Below are 21951 nucleotides of genomic sequence, written 5' to 3' on the forward strand. Positions count from 1 at the left end.
GAGCAATTTAATTTTTCATGTTGAACCTGGACTAGTATTGTAGAATTGGGTATAATGGACAATGTCACATGTTTTACTATTTTTTTTTTTTTTTAGATTCATTTAAACATATTATTATTTGACTGACCTGGTTCTAGACCATTACAAAAGCACTGAGTAGTATTAAAATAATTTCACACAGTAAGCTGACAATTGATAAAACATTCCCCCCCCCTCCCCTCCACTGCTCAGTTTGTCCCTGTAGCAGTTTTGTGTCCTTGGCTCTGAATCTCCCACTGTCTCTTTCTCACAGCCTGAAGCTCTCTCACTCCTTTTATTACAATACAAGAGACTGACCAAAGGCAAGGCCACACAATAGCTATTGAATAACACAATAATGCTTGAATACTACTGATCTGGTAGCCATGTGAGACAGCTTTCTTTGAGGTTAGACATTTTTGTATAGTTTCATTTATTTTTGCTAAAACATTAATTCATATATTCATTTATTTTTTAAACTGATAAACTGTTATTAGGTGTGCTAAGCAGCCTATTTCAATGTGCTTCAACGCATGTCCAACGACAAACAAGGAATTTAACTTAATATAGCCTGACCATAGTACAGTATTTATTATGTAAATAAAATCTTTTGACATATATTTAGCAAAGTACATTATTCAGTAGGGCAGGGGTGTTCAATTGCATTCACTGGAGGGCCAGATAAGGCAATGTCCAAATCCTGACACGATTTATGATTGCCATTTAATAATACAAAGCAAATATTTATCACTGTAAGGCTGTTAAAACTGCATGCTAGTGATCTTAATCTTTATTAAAACCTTTAAATTAAAATGGACATCAATTCCTTTTTGTCTAAAATTAACACCCGCTCGCACTATCGTTGTTTTTGAAAAATGACTGCGCAACAAGCATGCAAGTTCAGTAATGAAAGCATGTCAATCACTGGCGGTGGCATGGCAGATTTGCCATGAGAGCGGTGCCAGATGAGGTGGAAGGGGGGGGCGGGCAGAACAAAAAATTCAGGGGGCTGCACCCCACTTTGTGCTGGCATGCATAAAATACATTCAAATTAGTTTCAGTGTGGAGTGGACCAGGGTGGACAGCAAGCATTTAAACAGCAATCTTAGGAAATATAGAAGTTACAGGACAGCAGTCATTATTTGAAGAAGTTTAATAATAAACTGTAAAACAAATATTCAACATTAGGTTATGGAGTGCACTGACGCAGATGGGAATGAATGTGCATACCCAGTGTGTGACTATACTAAAGTTCATTGATTGAAGATACAGCGTGTAAACAAGGAAGGAGAATGGTTATTACCAGATAAAGTGCAGTGATCATTTGTTCCTGTATTATGGCGTGTTGTCAATAAATAACGCTTTTTAAGGGACACAAGTATCCTGTAGATAGCAGCGATCTTTCAACCAGGCGTATCTACAACTAGCATTTGTAATGAAGGACAACTACTTTTACAAAAACCTGCCTACTTCTTCCTGAAAGAAACCATAATAAAAAAATGTAAGATTAAAAAGCATAGCCCCAGGACTGAATTTATCACTGCTGTGCACCAAGTTCTGTGCAGCTGGATGTTTTTGAGATTGGTGCAGTTTGTGTCATTTACAGTGTGGTTGATCTCGGACAATAATCCATAGTGGAAATGGCGGTGTGATTTGCCACTAGAAACTCTAGTTTTAAGTGGTCGTTTTTTGTTTTTGTTTTTTAATTTTTTATGAATTGTGAACAAGTAGCTTTCTAATATATTACATATTTCCTTTTTAGGGGATAGTAAATATAACTTATAATATTATTATTATATTTAGGATTGTTGTTTTTCTGTGTTTTTGTTGTTTTCTTCCACTTCCTTGCTAGCCATTTAGTTATAAAATTGGTTTAATATACGTGTTTTGGTGCGTGCAGAACGAAGAAACAGCATGCAAATGTTGGGGCAACATTTTAATAAGCGGTTAGTCTAATTTAAAAATGAGTAAAATCAGGACACGCTTTATTACAATCAATATTCATAATTGTATTAAAATTACTACGTCTAGTCGTGACTGGTCATTTATTAAAATGTTATGCTCTCGTTTTAGCGTTCTTCATTTTGCGTTTAATGAGAAAGTAAAGACTTAGACAATTTTAAAAGCCTGTTTAGTTGTTTCACATTAAAACCACATAAGTTAAAGTTATTTTCCTGACAGGCCGGATTTGAAGAACGCTGCAATAGGGACTAGCTGAGAATCTTCCTAGTAGTAGATAAAATATCCTTGCTCTTGAAGTCTCATTTTAATTCTATATTAAACATACTGAGTACCTCATTGAATTGAAACCAGTTTTTCAAATACATTTTTTTTTTTTTTTTCGGCAAGATATGTTGCTAAGCAAATCTACAATCCTGCACATAAAAACAAAATGAATCATACTGCTACAGTATAAGTTAAACAAGTACAACAAGAATATATAAACATGATATATGTTGTGAACTAAAGCAATGTGAATTGAAATTTTACTTCTCAGCTTTCGACCGGTAGTTTTTTTGTTTTTTTTTTGATCGAGAAAATCGTGTGGAAACTGTAGTGAAGAAAAAGTTACTGTGGTGGTCATGGCTTCTATTTTTACAGTTGAACCCAGTTTTGACACTGGCTGTAAAGGGGTCTGTTGTTAACGTACAGCGCTCAAATTTTTGCAAGCCTTTTATTATGCGTTTTTTCGTGTATGAAAAAAACCACAAACATTTTTGGCACAAAATCAAATTCCACTAGCTGGGTGTGATTCGCCAAATGTTTTGGTTGCAACTATTATACAGTAACAGTAGTTCTGTCTTTTATTCTAAATGCCAGTACAGTCGTCCCTCGCTAAACCGGACATGTCTGGACACAAGATTTAGTGCTCGTTATTTGAGATTTATTTATTTATTTATATTGTTTGTACAAGATACACTGCACTGTACCCTAGGCCTATACAGTACAGTAGTAAAATCAAATGAATACCTCGGCTACCGATAGCACAAAGTAAATTATGCTACTGCATTGCACACATTACTGTACAGTGTGAAAATAATAAAGGATTATTTTTATTTTAAACTAATTTAGTACAGAACCTGTTTAGTACATAATTCACAAAATTGGTCATGGTGCTGCATTCACAAGTTACTATATTATACAGTACCTTGCATATTGCAAACACGTTACAGAAATAAATCATTAGGTATACAGACTTTCCTTCCAAAATGCAATTAGACTTCAAATTGAGAATTTTTACTATTGTAGTCCACATCTTGAATTTTTTGAACGATCTGCAAGCTTCTCGCTCTTCACCGAACATTTGATCACAGTTAGAGTGAGTTTTTATGTGCCCTCTTTTAATCATATTCTTAAGTTTAGTGATTTAGTAGGTATCTGTTTAGCTGTTTATTTGCATCCTGTCTTTGGTGTAAGTATAACAGCATAGTTTATTTGTTTTCTTCTCTCCATTGTGTCTATTTAGATCGTGCCATACACAGTGATCTAGCGTCACACTTAACTGGTTATTATTTGGGGACATATGTTGTGTCTGGCATATCTGCATGTGCAGCATAACAGTATCTGTATTAGACAGGGACTGCTGCATCCTAAACTTGTGCTCCATTTTAAGGGCTAGAAAACACAAAAGATACCTGGTTCGTTATTGTTGCTGATTGTAGTCTTTTGTTCCAAAGTCACCCTTAATGTGGAGGTCCAGTGACAGCCCTGCTTGTTTAAAATGATGAATTGAGATAAATTTCATTTCATTAGCGTTTTTATTTATAGCTTTGCTACCGAGGGACATACACAAGCACTGCATCCTGGTGGGTGCAGGGGCAGGGAGCTGTTACAAAGACATTGAAATCCCACAGCAGCCCACATAGATCCTGGTCTAAAAATGGATTTTAGCAGTGTTATCTAGACAAGGGTTCAAGTCTAGGATCATTTACATTATTTTTTTTTTTAAAGAATATTTATTTACCGAATGCAGTATAGGCTACATTTATTCTTGTTGTTTTAAACTTGTTTCACTATTACAGTACAACAACAAAAAACAGTACTTGACATAATCAAATATTCAGTAATGTTAAACATTTACAGTGTTTTCAGTAACCATCTGAAAAAGTGCATTATGGAACCAAAAATTCAGCACATGTGCACTAATCATTGTAGACACATTGACTCATTTCTTAGTTAATACTACAGTATAATATGTCATTTTGATATGTGCAGTGATTTTGTGTATTAAAATAGATTTATTTATTTATTAATTTATTTTTGTTTAGAAGAGATTGCTTGATGGTTTCACAAATATCCCACCCCAACGTCACTGAAAGCAAATTTTAATTTGCTTCTCAGAATCCAAAGATAGCAATAGCAAATTCATCCTATTATAATAATTATTTTCAAATCCAGAGGAGAAGGGAGGTGCACATAATTGTAGAATGTCATTCAGTGCTGGGGAAATTTCTACAGTGTACTATTCAAGCTTGCACCTCCACCGAGACCTACCCTCCCCACCCCCCAAAGAGGATTCACATGGCAGATCCTCCTGGTGAATCCTGCGAATTTTGTAACACCTCTGGAAATGAGCAGCCCTGCAGCCATTTCCTGATTTTGCTGATAATAGCAGTAATTAAAAGCACCTGGTAATGACCTCACCACACAGAAGAACTCTATCCTCCTTTCAAGTATCCATGACAGAGGCGGCTTGTGTTACTGAGAACTCAGGATTCCAGTTACACCTCATTTGCCCTCGATGAAAGTGGAGCAGACGCTGGCTCTTCACAGTTGATGGAAAAAGTATTTTCTCGTGTATCCGTGCCCACCCAGGATTCGCTTTGTGGGTGATAGATTAACGTACTGATGGACTTCTTACTTTGGCAGGTTTGATACAAACCCCCCCCCCCCACACACACACACACACACACACACACACACACAAATTGCCAACATATAGGGTTGAATCTAAATCTAACATCTGGAAACACAACATCGCTGAGGCTGCTCGGACCCCAATTTTGATCATGATATTTACAAACTATTGAAGGTTTGGGCAGGGGGGGAGGTGTTTAGCTTCTACTTCACTTTCTCCACATTGTCCACCCTTTTGATACTCCACCATTTATAGGTCGTCTTTGAATTCCTGGCAGAAAACAATGTTGTCACCCAAAGCAATTTGTGTGGCATTGTCTTTCATTGTCTTCCATGGTTAATGGCATTCGACTTCAAACAGCACAGGCTGGAAACAGGACAAGATTTCACAGGTGAGGGGCTGGAGGGCCTCAGTTAAGCATCTGGTTGTCCAAACGTTTGCTAATGGATTATTTAGCATTCTAAAGATACATAACAACACTATACAGTAATAGCCCTGACAGTATCGGTTTACCGTGGTTACAAAGAAAAGAAAGAAAGAAAAAAGTCCCGAATGATTTAAGTCAACGAGTTCAGAAGAAAGTGTAGAAGAGTGTGACGTGCTGTAAAAACAGAAAGATATCTGAGTGTGGATAGAGAAAGGGGTGTGTCTGCCCACTATGTCTGAAGTGGAGTTTCTGTGATGCTTGAAGTAATTGATAGTCTGGGAGTTGTCTCTACTGCAGGCGAAGCCTGTCTGAGTCTACGGCACTTATATTTTATTGAAAAGAGTTTGTGAGAGAGAAATATGTACAGACTCCAGGGAATATTGGCCAAGCCCTCTCATAAGCACGAACAGCTAAAATGACATGATTTATTAAATGGCTGATGCTGTAAGTCACCCCATTTTTTAAAATTGTTTTATGTAGTTTCCCTTTATGTTTTTTTCCCAGAAAGTTACTGCACATTTTGTCTTGGTTGATGTCTGTTGTTGAATACTAACGGTGTAGTATCACTGTCTACTGTATATTTAATATTGGGTACTGTAGTAGCAGTGAGGTGCCATTTGAATTGGGCATTTAAAATTTCATAGGAAATAAAATGGGTACAATTTATAATTGGCCATAGTAAAGAAGTGTACATTACAGCTGCTGAATTTGTTGTTTGTTGGTTTGACTTGTGATTGTGCTAATGACTACAGGTTGTACTGTACCTTGTGAGGAAGCTTGAAAGCCCTGAGATTTAGTCTGGTGAGGTGTAAGTGAGGGTGCACCACACAGGACTTGCTGCCTTTTAATTAGGACTTCAGCCACATGCAGTGTGTGCTTGTGTGCTGTTTAATGAAGATCAAAGTTCAAGGTTGTATTGATCCTCTCCTTTCCTTCATTAAGTCTGCAGGTTTATTCAATACTGCAGGCATTGAGCACTGCCCTGTTTAAATAGTTTGACGTCCAGAATAATGAATACTCACACTTCTAGTTGCACTCAAATCTTAGCAATTACTGACTGGGTGATATATCTATCTATATATCTATATATAAATTGTAATGTGTACTAGGGTTCAATCAAAATGTACAACCTGTTTAACAACATAAAACAAAACACAAACCTCAAGTGTATGTCCTTACATGATGGCTAGGGAGAGAGAAAGTTCCCTGTGAGCAATTAAATGCTGACGACAAACTGAAGGCATTTCTTTTGTAAAGGATTTTGATAGAGCCATTGCCAGAGATCCTGCACATCTAGTGGAAGGTCGCCAATTATCAACCCATAATAATGGCTTGCAACACCCTTCTTTATAATTAAAACTTCTCACGACTCTGCAAATGGGCCCACAATGATAGCTTCTAATAGCAATCTGTCTTATTCTTGAAGGAGGGGTACTCTTGTAGAGTCTAAAGGCCAGGGTGGGTTACGTCTAGAAAGGGGAGGTGAATGACTGACTGCAACTGCAATTTGTTTCTTTTCTGCACAGGGACCGAAGTCTTGTTTTATGAGTTTGGTTCTGATTTGCTTTCATGTTTCTGCAGGTTGCATCTTCCAGCCTACTCTTTTGAATTACAAATCTCTCTTCTAGAGAGTGGATGTATATACGACTGCATCTGCCTCGTCTAGTTTTAGCTCTTTCAGTGTGGCCTGTTAACAGTTGAAATATGCGTCTCGCCGATACAAGAGCTAATGTACCAACGGCGATCAGTGATGAGCTTGCTAACCACTGCCGCTGCTGCCAGGGGCGGCTGTTCCTGCAGCAGACAGTGTGAGCAGACAAGGGGAGTTACTGTTAAGCATACCTGCGCGCTTCCATCCAAGTGTAATCGAGCTGTGTTATATTGTAATGCTATTGCCTTCCAGTGATGCGGACTGTCACATGAAGGGGGTTAGACTGTAGCACTGAACGATCTGCCATTTCCCTGAGCGAGGCTGGAAAGCGGTAGATTGACTGTATCCATACGTGGGTCTGACTTTAGTATTATGAAATATTAAATCAACTGTCAGGTTATTCAAAAATTTTAACAAGTTAACATCATTCTTGTGATAAGGGAAGAAGGAAAATCTATTTGAAACCTGGCTACACAACAGCTGGAAAAGCACTTTAGTTTCGTGGTGGTTAACACTTATCCATACAGGCATTTTTGAAAACTGGCCTATTTGTCCAGAACAATATATTAATAATCGTATGTCTGTGTAGCTGCAAAGCTTTCTGCGTCTGTTCTACCACACCAGCTATCATTCGTATGCAGTAATTTATACTATGGTTATAAGATGCTCCGTGTGCTGGGATCCATAATATAATTGTTACTGGAGCTGTGAACAAAAGCAAAGTGGCTAAATGAAGTGGTTTCGTGCTGTACAAGATGAGGTCAGATATATTGCTGCATTCATTTGATTCTGTATTACTCCAGTGCATCTATTCTTAACTAACTGCCTTAGTGATTTTGTCTGCTTCTGCTATATTGCTTTTTTCACACTGGTAATTTTGAGGGTAGTAGCAAGTCATTGGTATTTAAGCCCTGTTCAGAAATGTTACCTACAGCAGGTGGAAGCAGCCCTACAGAGTTATTCCTCTATTGAGTTTTCTTTTCAATCTAGGTTTATTACATTGTTGTCTACTTCAATGCAACATAACTTTTATACCGTGATAGCTGTAAACCCCTAGTCTGTCTGTCCTGTGGATTTATATTGAGCTGCAAATCTGAAATGAAACAGTCTGTGATTTTATATCTGGCTGACGTGATTCTTCTTTGAGAAATAAACCGGTCTTTGTAAAAATATTAAATATAAATAAATAAATAATGTAAGCTTTTGTACAAGTGCTGCCTGCTTCACAGAAACCCTTATATTTTTAATTCATGAAAACTGTTAAACATTGGCTTTATTCATCTAGTAGCCTTTTTCTTTTCTATGGAAACAGAAACTGCAATAAATTATCTGTATTTTGTTCCTCATAAAAATGGGTATGAGAGCTCTAAAGTTATCCTAATAAATGTTGAAAGCATGCAGTTTAGTTTTCCATAAATTACAACTGTTTTCAGCATATTCCACAGAAGAAACAAAGAAGGGTTCAGTGTTTGCATTCATTCATCTACTGAAGCGATGTCCTTTTTAATATGACCCTCGGAACACCTTTGGTCTCATACTGTGACAGAGCTGAATACATGCTGTACAGGACAGTAGGTCACTTTTTTTTACTTTTAGAGTAAGGTATTCCCATTACAGTACCACGTTTTATTTATTTATTTATTTAAAAACTTTTTTTTTTTTTACCATTTTGGGTCTTTCATGTGGCCATCATCAAGCCTGCTTGCCTGCCTTGTCTGGCTGTGGGATGTTGCTGCATTTAATATTTTATTTCCCTCTAGACACGGAAGGCACCTGCTTGTCTCTTCAAACAGAGATAAAGAAAAAATAAACATTGTGGTAGAATCTCTGTCTTTTCAAAACCCAACTTCGTGCAGGTCTGTGCGTGTCTTTGTGTCTGCAAGTGTGAGCTCGCTTGTGCAGTGTAGAGCCAGCAACTTCCCCAGACATCCCTATAGCCGCTTTTAAGATGGTTCTTATAACAAGTACAGTCACATGTTGGTGAGACAGTAACAGGTAGTTCAACTTAAAACAAACATTTGTGGTTTACTTTATGACTGCCTACTTAAAATGAATGTATTTTTCTAGATTGTGCTTTTGCAATGCGCAAGGTTTTAACAAAATGCCTGTTCTTTACAGCGTAAATTAAACATCCAGGTCTGTTACTGCAGTAGCATGGTGCATTGGGGACACACTGCAGTAATTACAAAAATAAACTGATTTTAACATTTTCATAGTATTTCAGATTGGCTTAGGTTAATTAATTAATTGCATAATTGTCACTCAAGTCAGGACTGCTTTCTTGAAGAATATGGGTCGGAGCTACTTGGAATGTCAAACAGATGCCAAGCCTATTAATTAAAACAGATGCAGCCATCTTGGCTTTTAGGTGAATGGGTAGACTGGGGTGTGGGGTGGACTGGGGTGTGGGATAGATAAGGTTTAATGTTAAATGAATTGGTGAAGCAAACCCCTTCACACACGCAGAAGGAAAGAGCCAAGTAAATGGGTTTTAAAAATGATAATTAAAGCCAGCTGTGCCATCAAGATAGAGATTGGGGGGCCTCTTTCTGAGTGGAGGCCCTTCCATGGCTAACTCAGTTGCCTTTCATCATTTGCATTTCATTCTTTATTTTACATTGCTGGGTTACAGCCAAATTCAGGACACTGATAGTGTCTTTATGAAATAAATGGCTATGGGCTAGGTTGAAAAAAAAAAAAAAAAACTGTTTATTTGAGTTGAAGTAATTTTGCATTGAACATTTTAATATATTTTAGAACTGTGTGTACTGTTGTGTTGTTAATTGATGACCACTGTCTGAAGAAAGAAAACTATTTATACAAAGCATTACTTTACAAGGCTTTTTCTGGGTGCCTAATTAATATACCAGACATGTAAGATAAAGAATAGGCCCTGCTACTATTACAGTGTATCAGTTTTAGTAGGTCTCATTCAGTACCAGATTTGCAGCCTAATAGAAGCATTGGTAGCCTTTGGCTAATGTGCTTATGATGGTCATAAATCTTGTAGTTTTAGTATAATATATTGTGCTCTTTAGAATATTTGCAGTAGAGTAAGCCATGTGTGCACTGTGTGTATATGTATCAGATTGAAAGCAGCACTACAGTGTATCACATTTCTAGACAACTAATTGGAAAGAATAGAGGTTTTTGGTTAATCACTTAATATGTATTGTACACAATGATTAGAAAGTAAGCTTACCACATCAACGCACCGTATCTCACAAATGGTAGGGCATAGGAAGGTGAAATTGCATACGGATGTTAAGGGAACCATGGGGACACAAATGCCAGAGTGATTTTTTTTTTTTTAAATGTATTTATTTATTTTTTTACTGTACAGTATATCACAATGAACAATTCAGATTTAATACTGTAGAAAAGGCTGCACCTGTGCATTCTAAACATAAGTGTGGCACTACAGAATATCTGCCAATATCCTCACATTTTTTACTGTGTTTGTTATGGAGTAATTGGTTTGTGTTTTAAAACAATTTGATGTATCCTCCACTGTCCAGTTTAGTGGAATGGAGAGCATCAAGAATTCACTGCATCCCATAAAAGCATGAATATGCGAGAAGTGCGTCTTGATAGGTGCTTGTTTGTTATTTGCCTGGGCTCGAATGGGCTTGTTTGGGCTACAGGCTGCATTGAGCCGTAATTGTTTTTTTGTAGATATCGTGATGTGCGTTAACACCAGTGTTATTGATGTTGGGGGCCTACTTTATTACTGCATTGACAGTATGGTGTACTAGGTGACTAGTGTAGTTAAAGTATGGCTAAAATAGCTGTAATAAAAGACCATTTATAAATAAACAATGTCATATCATTGTTGACTTTGTTGACATTGACATTGGTGGCATTTAGGTCACTGTAACAGTGTAAAAATGTTTAGGTCAGTAAACTAGCTGCTAATTAATCTAGTCTGGTTGCCCCTTTTCCTATTTTTTTTTATTTATTTTTTTTATAGAAGTCAATGTATTTAATTTAATTTTTTTGATATTGTTTTGTTGGGCGTATTAGTTCAGTAATTCCTGCAAACTACAGTAAAATCATTTTTGTTCTGCGTATGTGGTATAGTTTATTGTATGCATCTTTTAGACTGTTTCACAGTGTGTATTGCAATGTCTTGCAGGTACAGTACCTCTTGGAATTGGTACCCTACCTGCTGTGCACATAATTATCCACAGTGGCGCTACAACTGGTTCCTGTAAATTGATCATTATTCTTGTCCTCCCCTCGGCTCTTCACACCTACAGGTTTTGTTCCCCCACCCCGCCCACATATTTATGAATTGAGTCTGAAGGGCTCCCATTGCAACCATTAAGATAGTTAGTAAAATGCCCTAACTGTCAAACGCCACAGGCAATGCTGCATGCGTACAGCAAGTGTGGGGCACAATTGTCCATCTGTCACCAGTCGTTAGATATTTAAACACGTCCTTCTCTTCTGTAATTCTTCCAAGCTGTTTTATTTCATTCTTCCCACTGAAGGGAAACATTCTGCAAAATCAATTAACAACATGGAGTTCTGACCTAAGCAGGATTGATTATAGGTAGATGCTTCAAGTTATGATTTAAACAGATGATTTTTTCAATACTGTAATTAGATCATTGTGGGTAGTCCTGTATTGATATACCACACATAGTTCCCTGACTGTCAAGGATCGATTTACTTATAAATTTTGTTCTACATGAACACTAACCAGAGATCTGAATGGTATAGTTTAAATTGCATCTCCATGCTGTATTTTTTAAAGTGACTGATATGTATGCAGAAATATAATGCATTTAATGCATTTCAGTTTTGTGAAAGGGCTTTTGCCTGGGAATCATCTTGCATAGTAAAACAAACATGGTTATAGCACATCAGCAGAGGTTTACAAGAGACTTTGTTTTCCCCCCAGACATGCACATGTCATTTTAACTAACCTGAAACATATTTGTGACTGATTGATTTATCCATTCTATTCACAGTTTGACTGAAACATACTGTGCAGTACTGTATGCTTTACATTTGTATTATAAAACACATTTTCTTCCACAATGAATGAAAATACCTAGAATTTGGACTGTCAGTCAGTCCACTTACAAATAAGCTAAAGACAGCAAACATCAGTCGGAGGGCCCTTTTCAGCTGCTTTGTCCAGCAGTCATATGAGTTGATTTTGACTCTAGGTTTTCAGACGTGGTCACTATAGGTTGCTAATTAGATAAAGGACTGTAGTCCTGGACCCCCTGCTGTTGCTGTCCTTACAGAGGATTAAAATGCATTTCGAAGAGGAAATAACAGGTCAAGCTGTATTGGCAAATGTAAAGAATGACAACAGCTTAGTATGACAGTATTGCAACTGTCACCTGTCAACTGGCATCTTGTAGAAATGTAAGTTTAGATCTTTTAGCAGAAGCAAGAGCCATAAACACCTGACTGCTGAAAGTGCCTTCTGACGCATTAATTGCAGGGGTGTGGGTGATGGATTCTACTGGGAAATTTAAGAAATGTTCAGAGAGCAAAGAGCCTGATTTTACAGTAATACAACACTAGTTTAAAATACCAGATTTTGGAGGCGGTTAAAATTTGTACTGTCGTTCTGAAATGCGTCTTTATTGTTATTGCACCCCACCCCGCAGACTATTAGCCCTGAAGTCCTTCGTTTAGTTGTAGATGATTCTACAGAGAGTAACCTGCAGCCCCAGTGTCATCAGATATGCCTGCATTGTCTTTGTGTCTCATTAAGTCATGAATAATGTGTGCTACATATCTTGATGGGGTTTTTTTGTGTTTTGAATAGCTTTTAATGTGCCACCTTCCTTTCAAGCAGTGATTGACAATTATTTCAAGAATGCTCTTGAAATTCCCAGAAGATTGTTATCCTGTCAAGATCTTTATCTCATTTGTCTTTTATCCAATAAGTCATGTTTTTTACAAAGATTCCTTCACTATTTCACAACCCACTGTCTTGAATTGTTGTTGTATTTTTTATTTTATTTATTTTTTTAATCTAACTTAACAATATATACTTGTATGCAACTAAGGAGAGGGAACAGGGGTGTCAGGTGAGGTTTTCAAAGTATGTACAGACAGTGTAAGGGAAATCAGCTATGAAAACTTAAAGTTATAACCAAATTAAAAAGCTATAGTTAAGCAATGTCACTATGACTGAGTATTCATAAGCATTTTTCACTTGCTTCACACCAGCTTTAATAAAATGCAGCTGGAGAGAATATTTTACTGTTGTAAGTCAAAATGAAGTGTGTTAAAGTTTGTATTTTTGATAGAAAGAAGATGGCTGCTATTTTTCTTTTTCTAAAAAAGAAAATAAAAAAAAAAAACCCTGTCCACTCTGTCCTTGCAGTTTCCCTTTTTAATGAAGCAGAAGGAAGCAGTTTTGAAAGCCATCAATGCACAAAATTACTGCATTCTCTTTTTCTTAAGCGCTGTGAAGAGTTTGTGTTTTGAGTGAGAATACCCAGGTTCCGGGTGTGCGCTTTACAGTTAATGCTCGAATAAACTGAAAAACCAGCCAGTGGTAATTTCCATCCCTGTAATATTAAAGTGAGGTGCGATTGCACATTATAGTCTCATCCTGGTGTCTTTACAAGGTCACGAAAACCTTTTAGGTGCTGGTGACCTAATGCAAATAGTTTTACAATTTTTTATGGAGGATATATAATGTGACTTATGTTTTCATTTTTTTTAATGGGTTATTTTTTGTGAAAAATAGGAAAAGTATGCCTATGGTACTTATTTTTGTCCATTTGCCTTTGTCTGTTGTATTTAATGAAATAAATGTAACGGATCACTGTGATATTTCACATGCAGGAGAAGATGTATTTCCATTTGCAGTTTATTAGAAAATGTGTGAGTACCACGGTTCAGTTCAGATGTGCCTCTTCATAAAATAGCGTATTGTACTGTCAAGAGTCAATAGATGATCTTCTGGTCTATTGCATATGTTTTTGGCATGAACTTAGGGAGAAATATAGTACTGTATACTGTATGTACTGTAACTTTTGATCAACCTGCCAAGTTTTATATGTCAATGTTTGTTTTGTTTGCATTCACATTGGAAATGCTCTGAATTTTTTGAGACAAGTTATTTTGAGATTGTGGTACGAAAGCGTACATTAGTTATCACTCTGATAGTAAGCAGTAGATATACCGTGAGCGTATTGAATAAAACAGACAGTATTATCAGCGACTATGAAATGACACTGCTGTAGTGTGCATTGGCTTCTGTAGCCTGTTTTGCAAACATCTTTTACTTCCTTCTCTGTGGCCTAAATAACAACCATCATTAGTATGTTTTTTGAAAATACACAATTGCAATAAGATATAATTTTCACAAATTCCATGTGGTTCGAGTTTGGAAAATCACCCTTCGCAGAGGCAAAAAAACTACGGGTACTGCAAATCAGCTTTTTATTAAGTAGCTTCTCTAAGCTGATTAGTAGTAATAGTAATTGTACAGTTGTAGTCATAGTATTTTTTTTTTTCTTCGTGGTACCAGTAAGTAGTCTTGATTTGAACCCTGGTACATCTCCAGCTGTCAGAAGACAGCTGGACAATAGTAGTATAATTGAACTGATAATTTCAGCAATTATTTTATACATTTACATATACAACTTACTGCAATCTCAATTGTGTTTCTTTACAAATTCTTCTTCTTCTTCTTCATAAAATCTTTGTTATTATGTACAGGTCACCATTTACCTTGCATTATTATTGAATTTTGTTTAGTTTTTCCTTTTAAAACAGTCAGATGAACTTGACAGAAAATGTTTTATAAATATGGCTCTTAATCTTTAAAACGATGTATAAGTTTGGTAATGTTGATATGTGTCACACAGAATACAAGTGTGTTGTTGGCTTTGTTTTACAATGTATAGAATAGTAGGACCTCAATAATATTTTTATTTGTTTGGTGAAAACAAGCAAGCAAACCAAAAATGCCTCAGTGCTGCTAAATGCACCACCTGCAAGCCACCCAGACATTGTCTTTCTTCTGGATGTCTTTGTAGTTATTCAATTTGCAATCATATAATAATGGGTACTGCTGCACCTCATAAATTAACTTTTTGTCGTCCATGATTAACTTGATTTGAGGCGTGATGTGTTTTGAGGCATGTGTTTGACGTGTGTCAAAGGATGTTAACTTTGTTTCGCTTGACGAAATAAAACTAGAAACAGGTTCTATTTTAGCGACGTGAAATTCCCCCAAAGCTCTCTCACATCGCTCGCTGCTGGTGTGGATACTCACATTTGACTGCAGTGACTTCTAAATTATTCGCTCGCATCCAGTGTGGATGTAGCTTGAGTGTCGTCCGATCACATTATGTGTGTGGGTATTCATTCTCCAAGATGAACATTTTTAATATTATGCATTTTTGTTATTTTAAATGTTGCTACGGACCTTGACCTTGTCACTAAGAATTTAATTAGCCAAATTTAGGGAAGTGTAGTTGCCATGTTAGTTAACATTAAGCAACCTGGCGGTCATCACTAAACCTATCCCAGTGGGGTGCTGTATGTGTTTCTAGTAATGATACGACAGGCTGGCTTGAGCTCTCTCGAGGGCACAATATCTTAATGGTGCTCTCAATGAGCTGCTGTCCTTGGAGAGTACTCCTCTTTGAGAATCCCAGCTGATGCACATTATAAAGGTAATGCAGAGAGGGTTGGGTTCCCACTTGACTGTCTTCTTGTCTAGAGGGAGTGCAGTTTTATTTAAATTAAAAGCCAGCAACCATCTGCAGCACGGTTCCAAGTGTTAATGTAAGTTGTTCAGACAATTGGAAGTCTCATTTACTGCATTGGGCTGGGTCATTCGTTATCTCTTCACCCTTATAAATCCTTTAAGCCCTGTGATGCGTGCTGTAAAAGGTTGCTGTAAAAATATAAGATTGTATTGTATTAGAGTAGCAAAAATACAGATGAAGCTTTTTTTTTTTGTCTGTTTTCAAAACTAATCCAGTTTGTTTGTTTCTTCAGGTGAAGTGTAATCTATGATCTTTTGAACGTGGAGTTGACAAGCCAGGGACTCAGGACTTGGAGGAGCAGTGCCACTCTGGAATATGGTGCCTAATCGCTGTCCAGCGACACTGCTGGTGCCGGTAGCGGTACTGGTGATCTGCCTGGTGCTATCGTCTGTGGCAGACAGTGAGTACAACTACAAATTGATTGTTTCTATTTCTTTTTTAATGTTGTATCTAAATCAGTGACAGCGGAAGCCTTTTACAATTGGTTAGGAGCGAAGCTTCCTCTGTGCTGTTTTTAGTGCTCCCACTGAAACAACACAGTTTGTGAGTTAATGTTGAAAATAATTAAGGCCCTACATAAATCGTGGCGAGATCTTCAAAAAAAATCTTAGGTCTTGCCTGTAAGCTGCCCAGAGCTGCATTGTCCTCCGACGCTGTAGCTCTGAGGTGGCTGCATGGTGGGTCTGCAGTGTGAAAAGAAGGGGTCGGTTGACGGCACACGCTTCGGAGGACAGCGTGTGTTCGTCTTCGCCGCTCCCGAGTTAGCGCGGCAGTGGTAGCTGTGAGCCGAGTCTAAAAGTAATTGTCTATTCCAAATTGGGGAGAAAATGATAAAAACAATTGGCGACTACTAAATTTATTAAAATAAATAAATAAATCAAGACCAGCAAACTTTGTAGACTGACTGGTGCATTTACAGTATTTCACAGTAAATAAATTTGGAACACAAAAGCAAGCCCAGGCATACCTGTATATTTACAGTTTATTCAATTTCAAACAAAAGTGGACTTGCTACATTTTTTAGATACTGCCAAGCATGGTCTATAAGACTGACAAACCATACCTTTTTTTTTTTAAAAACTGTTGCAGACTTTTGTTTGAATTAATGCTGTAGAGTCTGTACAGGAAGACGTGATCAGGTGAGCATTCCCTAGGGCAGAGGAAGGCAACCTTTGGCACTTCCATTCCATTGCAGGAGTTTGTTCCAACCTTTGTTCCTGTTGGAGGTCAATTAAATAATTAAGGTGCCATTTAGAACAAAGTCCTGCAATGGAATGGATTGGAAGTGCCAAAGGTTGCCTACCCTTGCCCTTTGGGCTTTAACAGAAAACTATTCTTCACTTCACTTATTCTTAAGTTTAGGTACCTCATAAAAGCCAACATGATTTGTTTTTATCGCTCTTAAAACATGTAAAATAATTAAAATGCCGGTAACTTTTTATTTTTCAATTAGGAGTTGTGTGAAAGTTCGTGAGGGTGGTAAAATGTATAAACGAAAGTTTAAAAAAAAAAAAAAAAAAGTTTTAGTAATTAAAAATATCTGGTAGACCACATGAGTTAGTGCAGATTGTCCTGTTTGTTCACTAACTTTTTCACAGTGTGTTTTATAATGTTTATTCAAAGTAATCAGTTGGCATCTAGGAGTTTCTGGCTAATACTGTATCTAAGACAGAATTGCCAAGAACTATAATGGGACAGTTACAAAGGGAAAGGATACATTTTCAGGTTTTAGTTAAAGAAAAGCGCACATAAAAATCAGAGCACTTTCATGGAATGAGGATTCTGACTGAAACTTTTAGCAACTCTGACACTGAAGATTATTTCTCACTGATTGCTGGTGTGGCACAGCTGGGGACTGACTCATCTTGCTTAGAAACTTACATTTTCATTTCTGAGTTTGCAATTAGCAGTACAGAGGAGGCTGTTCAGAGACCCCATCCCTGTATTGAGATAATTGCAAATCCATCTGACATGCCTTGAGTTCTGTGATGTGGTTTAACTTGTCCAAGCCCTACATTAATTACCTTGAACGTATAGCCCAGCTGTCATATTTAGAATTACTTCTACATAACCTTACATGGTGAATAATGCAAAGTTAGATAACTGTAAGAAATGTTGACTGCCATAATGTGTCTCCAGCAATACCCTTTTTTGTTATCAGAGCATGGCTGTGATTTTTTTTCCCCTTCCGTTTCTCCAGTACTTGACATATAATTCTGAGCTGCTGCTGCTGCTGCTGCTGTCTCTGCAGGTTAGGTTTCACTAATGCTCAGTATAATGGTAATGCATCATTTCAGACACAAGTTGGTTCAGATTGCTGCATGTAACAGTGGGTGTCTGTTGAACAACATTTTCTTGCCTAAACTAGAGAAGGAAAGTTGAATCTGCAGTATAGGACAGGAACTGTTGTTGCAGTTTATAAAGATCATTGAAAATAGATGGATAAGGTGTTTCTTGCACCCTGGAAAAGTGTGTACTCAGCTATAGCTTATATTTAGTATTCCACGTTTTCGTTTTTTATTGGAGTTTATTCTACATATATTAAAATGTGGATAAAATCAGTACAAAATAGTTTTTAATTGATACATCGGTAAAAATCTGGCTAAAAATCTCAGAAAAAACACTTTACATGTGGAATATGGTGAGGAGCAGCTCTGGTTTCTGATTACATGTGTGATGAAGCAAAATGTGTGCAAGTGGAAGCCACATTTTCCCAAGTTAGCTGGTGCTTTGCAAATGTTTGGGCAGTCGCTGTGCTGACGGACATAGTATCTACAGAAGGTGTGAACATGACATCAGCACAAAACAAGCCAGGTTTATTCACCTTCAAGTCATGAAAGAAAATTGACAACTAAAGCATCACCATTTTCTGTCAGATGTTTACCGTTAAGATTGTCGGTGTTGGGCAGTGTTTTACTACAGACAGTACTGTCGCACGAAGTCACCAATACATACCTCTCTGCAATAAACAGTGGCTGTCCAGCAAAGCACAGCGCTCTGACAAACTCATGAGCACAGTCATTCTGCGCTCTCTTTTTATTAAAGCGTGTGTAAAAGCAGCATAAATGGATTGCTTGTCTCTCAATTCACTTTCTTGTATTAGTTTAATGTGTCGCTTATTTTTCAGTATGTACTTTTATTCTCAGCACAAACATGTACCTTCAATGCAGCAGTATTTGCAGCACTATGCATCCTGTACCTCATCTGACCCACCTCTGCTATTTTTGCTTCTTGAATATTCATAAACTGATTTACATTTTCTCTCCATTCCTCATCCACTAAAAATATAATATTTTCATGCCAGTATTTAATTTATTTTTCGATCAAGCTAGTAGCTACTACGCCTAGCAAGTGCCACAATAATCTGACTTTTATTGACCGACAAAATCAGGTGATATTAATGTGTTTGTGAAGTGACAGAGAACCACGTTTGAATGTTATTTGATCCTCTGACATCTAAGCGTCTGCTGTATCCACCTAGGATGAAGAGTAGGGGTGTTTATTACAATGTCGGAATCAAAGTAAAACAGCATTTTAATCAAAATATTGTGCATTTCCTCGAGAATAGTACCGAGAAAATATTGAATAATAGACAAAAATCGGGTATAAATCAGTAAAAACCGATGAAAAAAAAAATCAGGTAATTTTTCGGTAAAATTCGGAATAGACTGGAAACGCTGAACACTGCTTATATTGTAGAAGATACAGTACACAATATTTATTCAGTAGTCAGCTTAAAAGCTTTCAGTTTTAACATCCTGGATACATTTGTTTCAATTACACATTCATTACCAGCAATTTCTGCTTGAATCTACTTTAAATGTGTTAAATAATGAAGTGCCTTTTGGCTTCAACTTAGTTTCTTCAGTATTTATTTATTTTTTTAAATAAAACTTATTTATTAAATGTTTAGATAAAGATAAAGACATTTATAGCTAAATAATAAAAAAAAGGAGTACAATAACTTGTTTTAGGGAAACAAAAAAAAAAGTTTCAACCAGATGCCATTCTCCATAATAATATTCTGATAATTTTAAAACAGTAGATCTTTTGGATAATCTGAAAAACAAATGATATAGTGATGTGTCAGTTGTTTGAATGACATTATGATTGTGTTTCACTACTTCTGTACAATTACAGAGCAAATACAAATTCCTATCCTTAGCAAATTTCAATGAGTAATTACTATTGATCTTTAACACTGGACTTCTAACAGTTGGTGCTATCTACAGCTATAGCCAAATGTTTTGCATCACCTAGAATTTTAGGATTGAGACATTATATATATATATATATATATATATATATATATATATATATATATATATATATATATATATATATATATATATATATATATATATATAACTGTATGATGAACATAATTTGGATCTTACTTAACATCATATAATCAACGAAACTACAAAATCGTATCGCAAACGTCTACCGGAAGCCATAAGAGTAGTACAGTATTTCATGTTAGATTTCAAAATGTCACATTTTTTAGTCAGCCAGTTTTGTCTTTAAGTAAACGGAAAACTACAAAGCGGTATGTAATATGTGTAATATAATATGTTAACGTGACATTTAACAGGTTTCATTGGACTTTATGAAGCAAAATTAGTTAATTCTATAGGTTAATGTAAAACTTTTGGCCATAATTGTAGAAATGGCAAATTCTGTGTTTTTATTACTGTATTACAAAAACATATTGAACACATTAGCTTTGTTCAGTAGCACACACCCAGCCCACTGCCATGAAAACCCTAGATGCAGTGTCTTGCATACTGTATTTTTTTCTTCAAGAAAACAAAGTAAGCATTTGTTAAGTATTGTTTTTAAAAGTTCAGCTCTCCAGCTACTGCAGCTTTAAAAAGTTGTGTTCCTCGGAAGGTCATGGAAATGGGTCGAAATGACTTTGTCAGGAGTCTATTTTGTGGAATAGCACTTTGGAAACTGGCAGGTCTTTTTGAAATCTGTGGTGGAGAATGATTAAATTCTACTTTGAATGCTACTGTATTTCTGTCATGGTGACTGTAATTCAATTCGACCTCCTTTGAGCTGTTTCAGGGTGATTGCTTTGCACTCAAAAATCTCTTTCCCTCTCTGTATCTCTCGCTTTCTCTCTGTGAACCAAATGCTAGATGATGCCAGGGTTCAAAACTCATTTAAAACTTCAATTTACTAGAAACACTGCAGGCTGTTGGGTATTAATTACTGTAGTAACGTTTAACCCAGCCCTCTTATTATTGTGGGAGTAAACTAGGGGAAAAAATAAGGGGTGGTTTGTAAAGTCCCTACCACCAACCATTTGGGGAATTACATTGTCTAACAACCCCACCCAAGAATGAAATACTGTAGTACTGTTTAGCATTTTGGAATTTCTAAAATCTGAACAAGGTAAAATCCATTTAATGCTACTGGTGCAAATGTCTCCGGCTGCACTTTAGTTTTTAATAAATATTCTCACCACGACACAGTACCTGTAGGCCTACAGACATTATTCTGTGGCAGTTGATTCTGGACTGAACCATTTCACAATCGGGGAGGGGTATTTTTTTAGTTTTACATTGTAAAAAAAAAAAAGGCCGTAAAATCTACTTACAAAAATGCAGTTTTTAAAAACAAAACCGAAACAACAGTAATATCATCAAAATACTATGACATTTGTGAGATTAAGAAAGAAAAAATGAATAGATGACCAGAGGAGTTATGGCTGTCCCATTTACTAGACTTTCGCTTATGCAGCCAATGTTATGTGGTTTATGTGTTCAATACAATGCACTGCATTCCCATTAGTTACCACTATCCTTGGGGTGACAAGTGTTCTGCATAGTAAAACAAGGTGCATGGTGTAATGTGTTTTTTGGGTTTTTTTTTTTTTAAATTACGGCTTAATGTGGTAAAAAGCCAAGGACTAATACATCAGAGGCAGTGTTACAGCAGAAGGGTTTACAATAAAGATGACGGGCATTAGCCTTAGTGGGAAGATACAGTATAAGATTGATAACAGCTTTTTTGAGAAAGTGGTCTTGCTTTTATAGTGAAATATTTTGGAAATACCTGTAATGCTGTAACTTTTTTGCAGGAAACATTACTTACAACTCCTAGATATCAGAAAGCTACAGTAGTACATGCTTGTGTGTTTTTTAGTTTTTTTTTTTTCTACAGTCTACTGAATGACTTATTAAAATTGCTTCCCTCTTGCAAAAGCCCCCGTTGACAGCAGCAAATTGTA

At 36.6% G+C, this 21951-nt stretch overlaps 1 protein-coding gene across 15 annotated transcripts in view; it reads left to right on the forward strand.

The window, feature by feature from the left end:
• ptprfa (protein tyrosine phosphatase receptor type Fa) overlaps window positions 1-21951 on the forward strand; it is a 164848-nt gene that overhangs the window by 39426 nt on the left and 103471 nt on the right. For all 15 annotated transcript variants that reach the window (XM_041270719.1, XM_041270718.1, XM_041270725.1 and 12 more), the window contains exon 2: window positions 15946-16113. In XM_041270719.1, the coding sequence (XP_041126653.1) occupies window positions 16029-16113 (85 nt within the window). In that variant the 5' untranslated portion in view covers window positions 15946-16028. The remainder of the gene's footprint in view (window positions 1-15945; window positions 16114-21951) is intronic.

This window comes from Polyodon spathula, chromosome 14, assembly GCF_017654505.1.
Source record: "Polyodon spathula isolate WHYD16114869_AA chromosome 14, ASM1765450v1, whole genome shotgun sequence".
NCBI lineage: Eukaryota > Metazoa > Chordata > Actinopteri > Acipenseriformes > Polyodontidae > Polyodon > Polyodon spathula.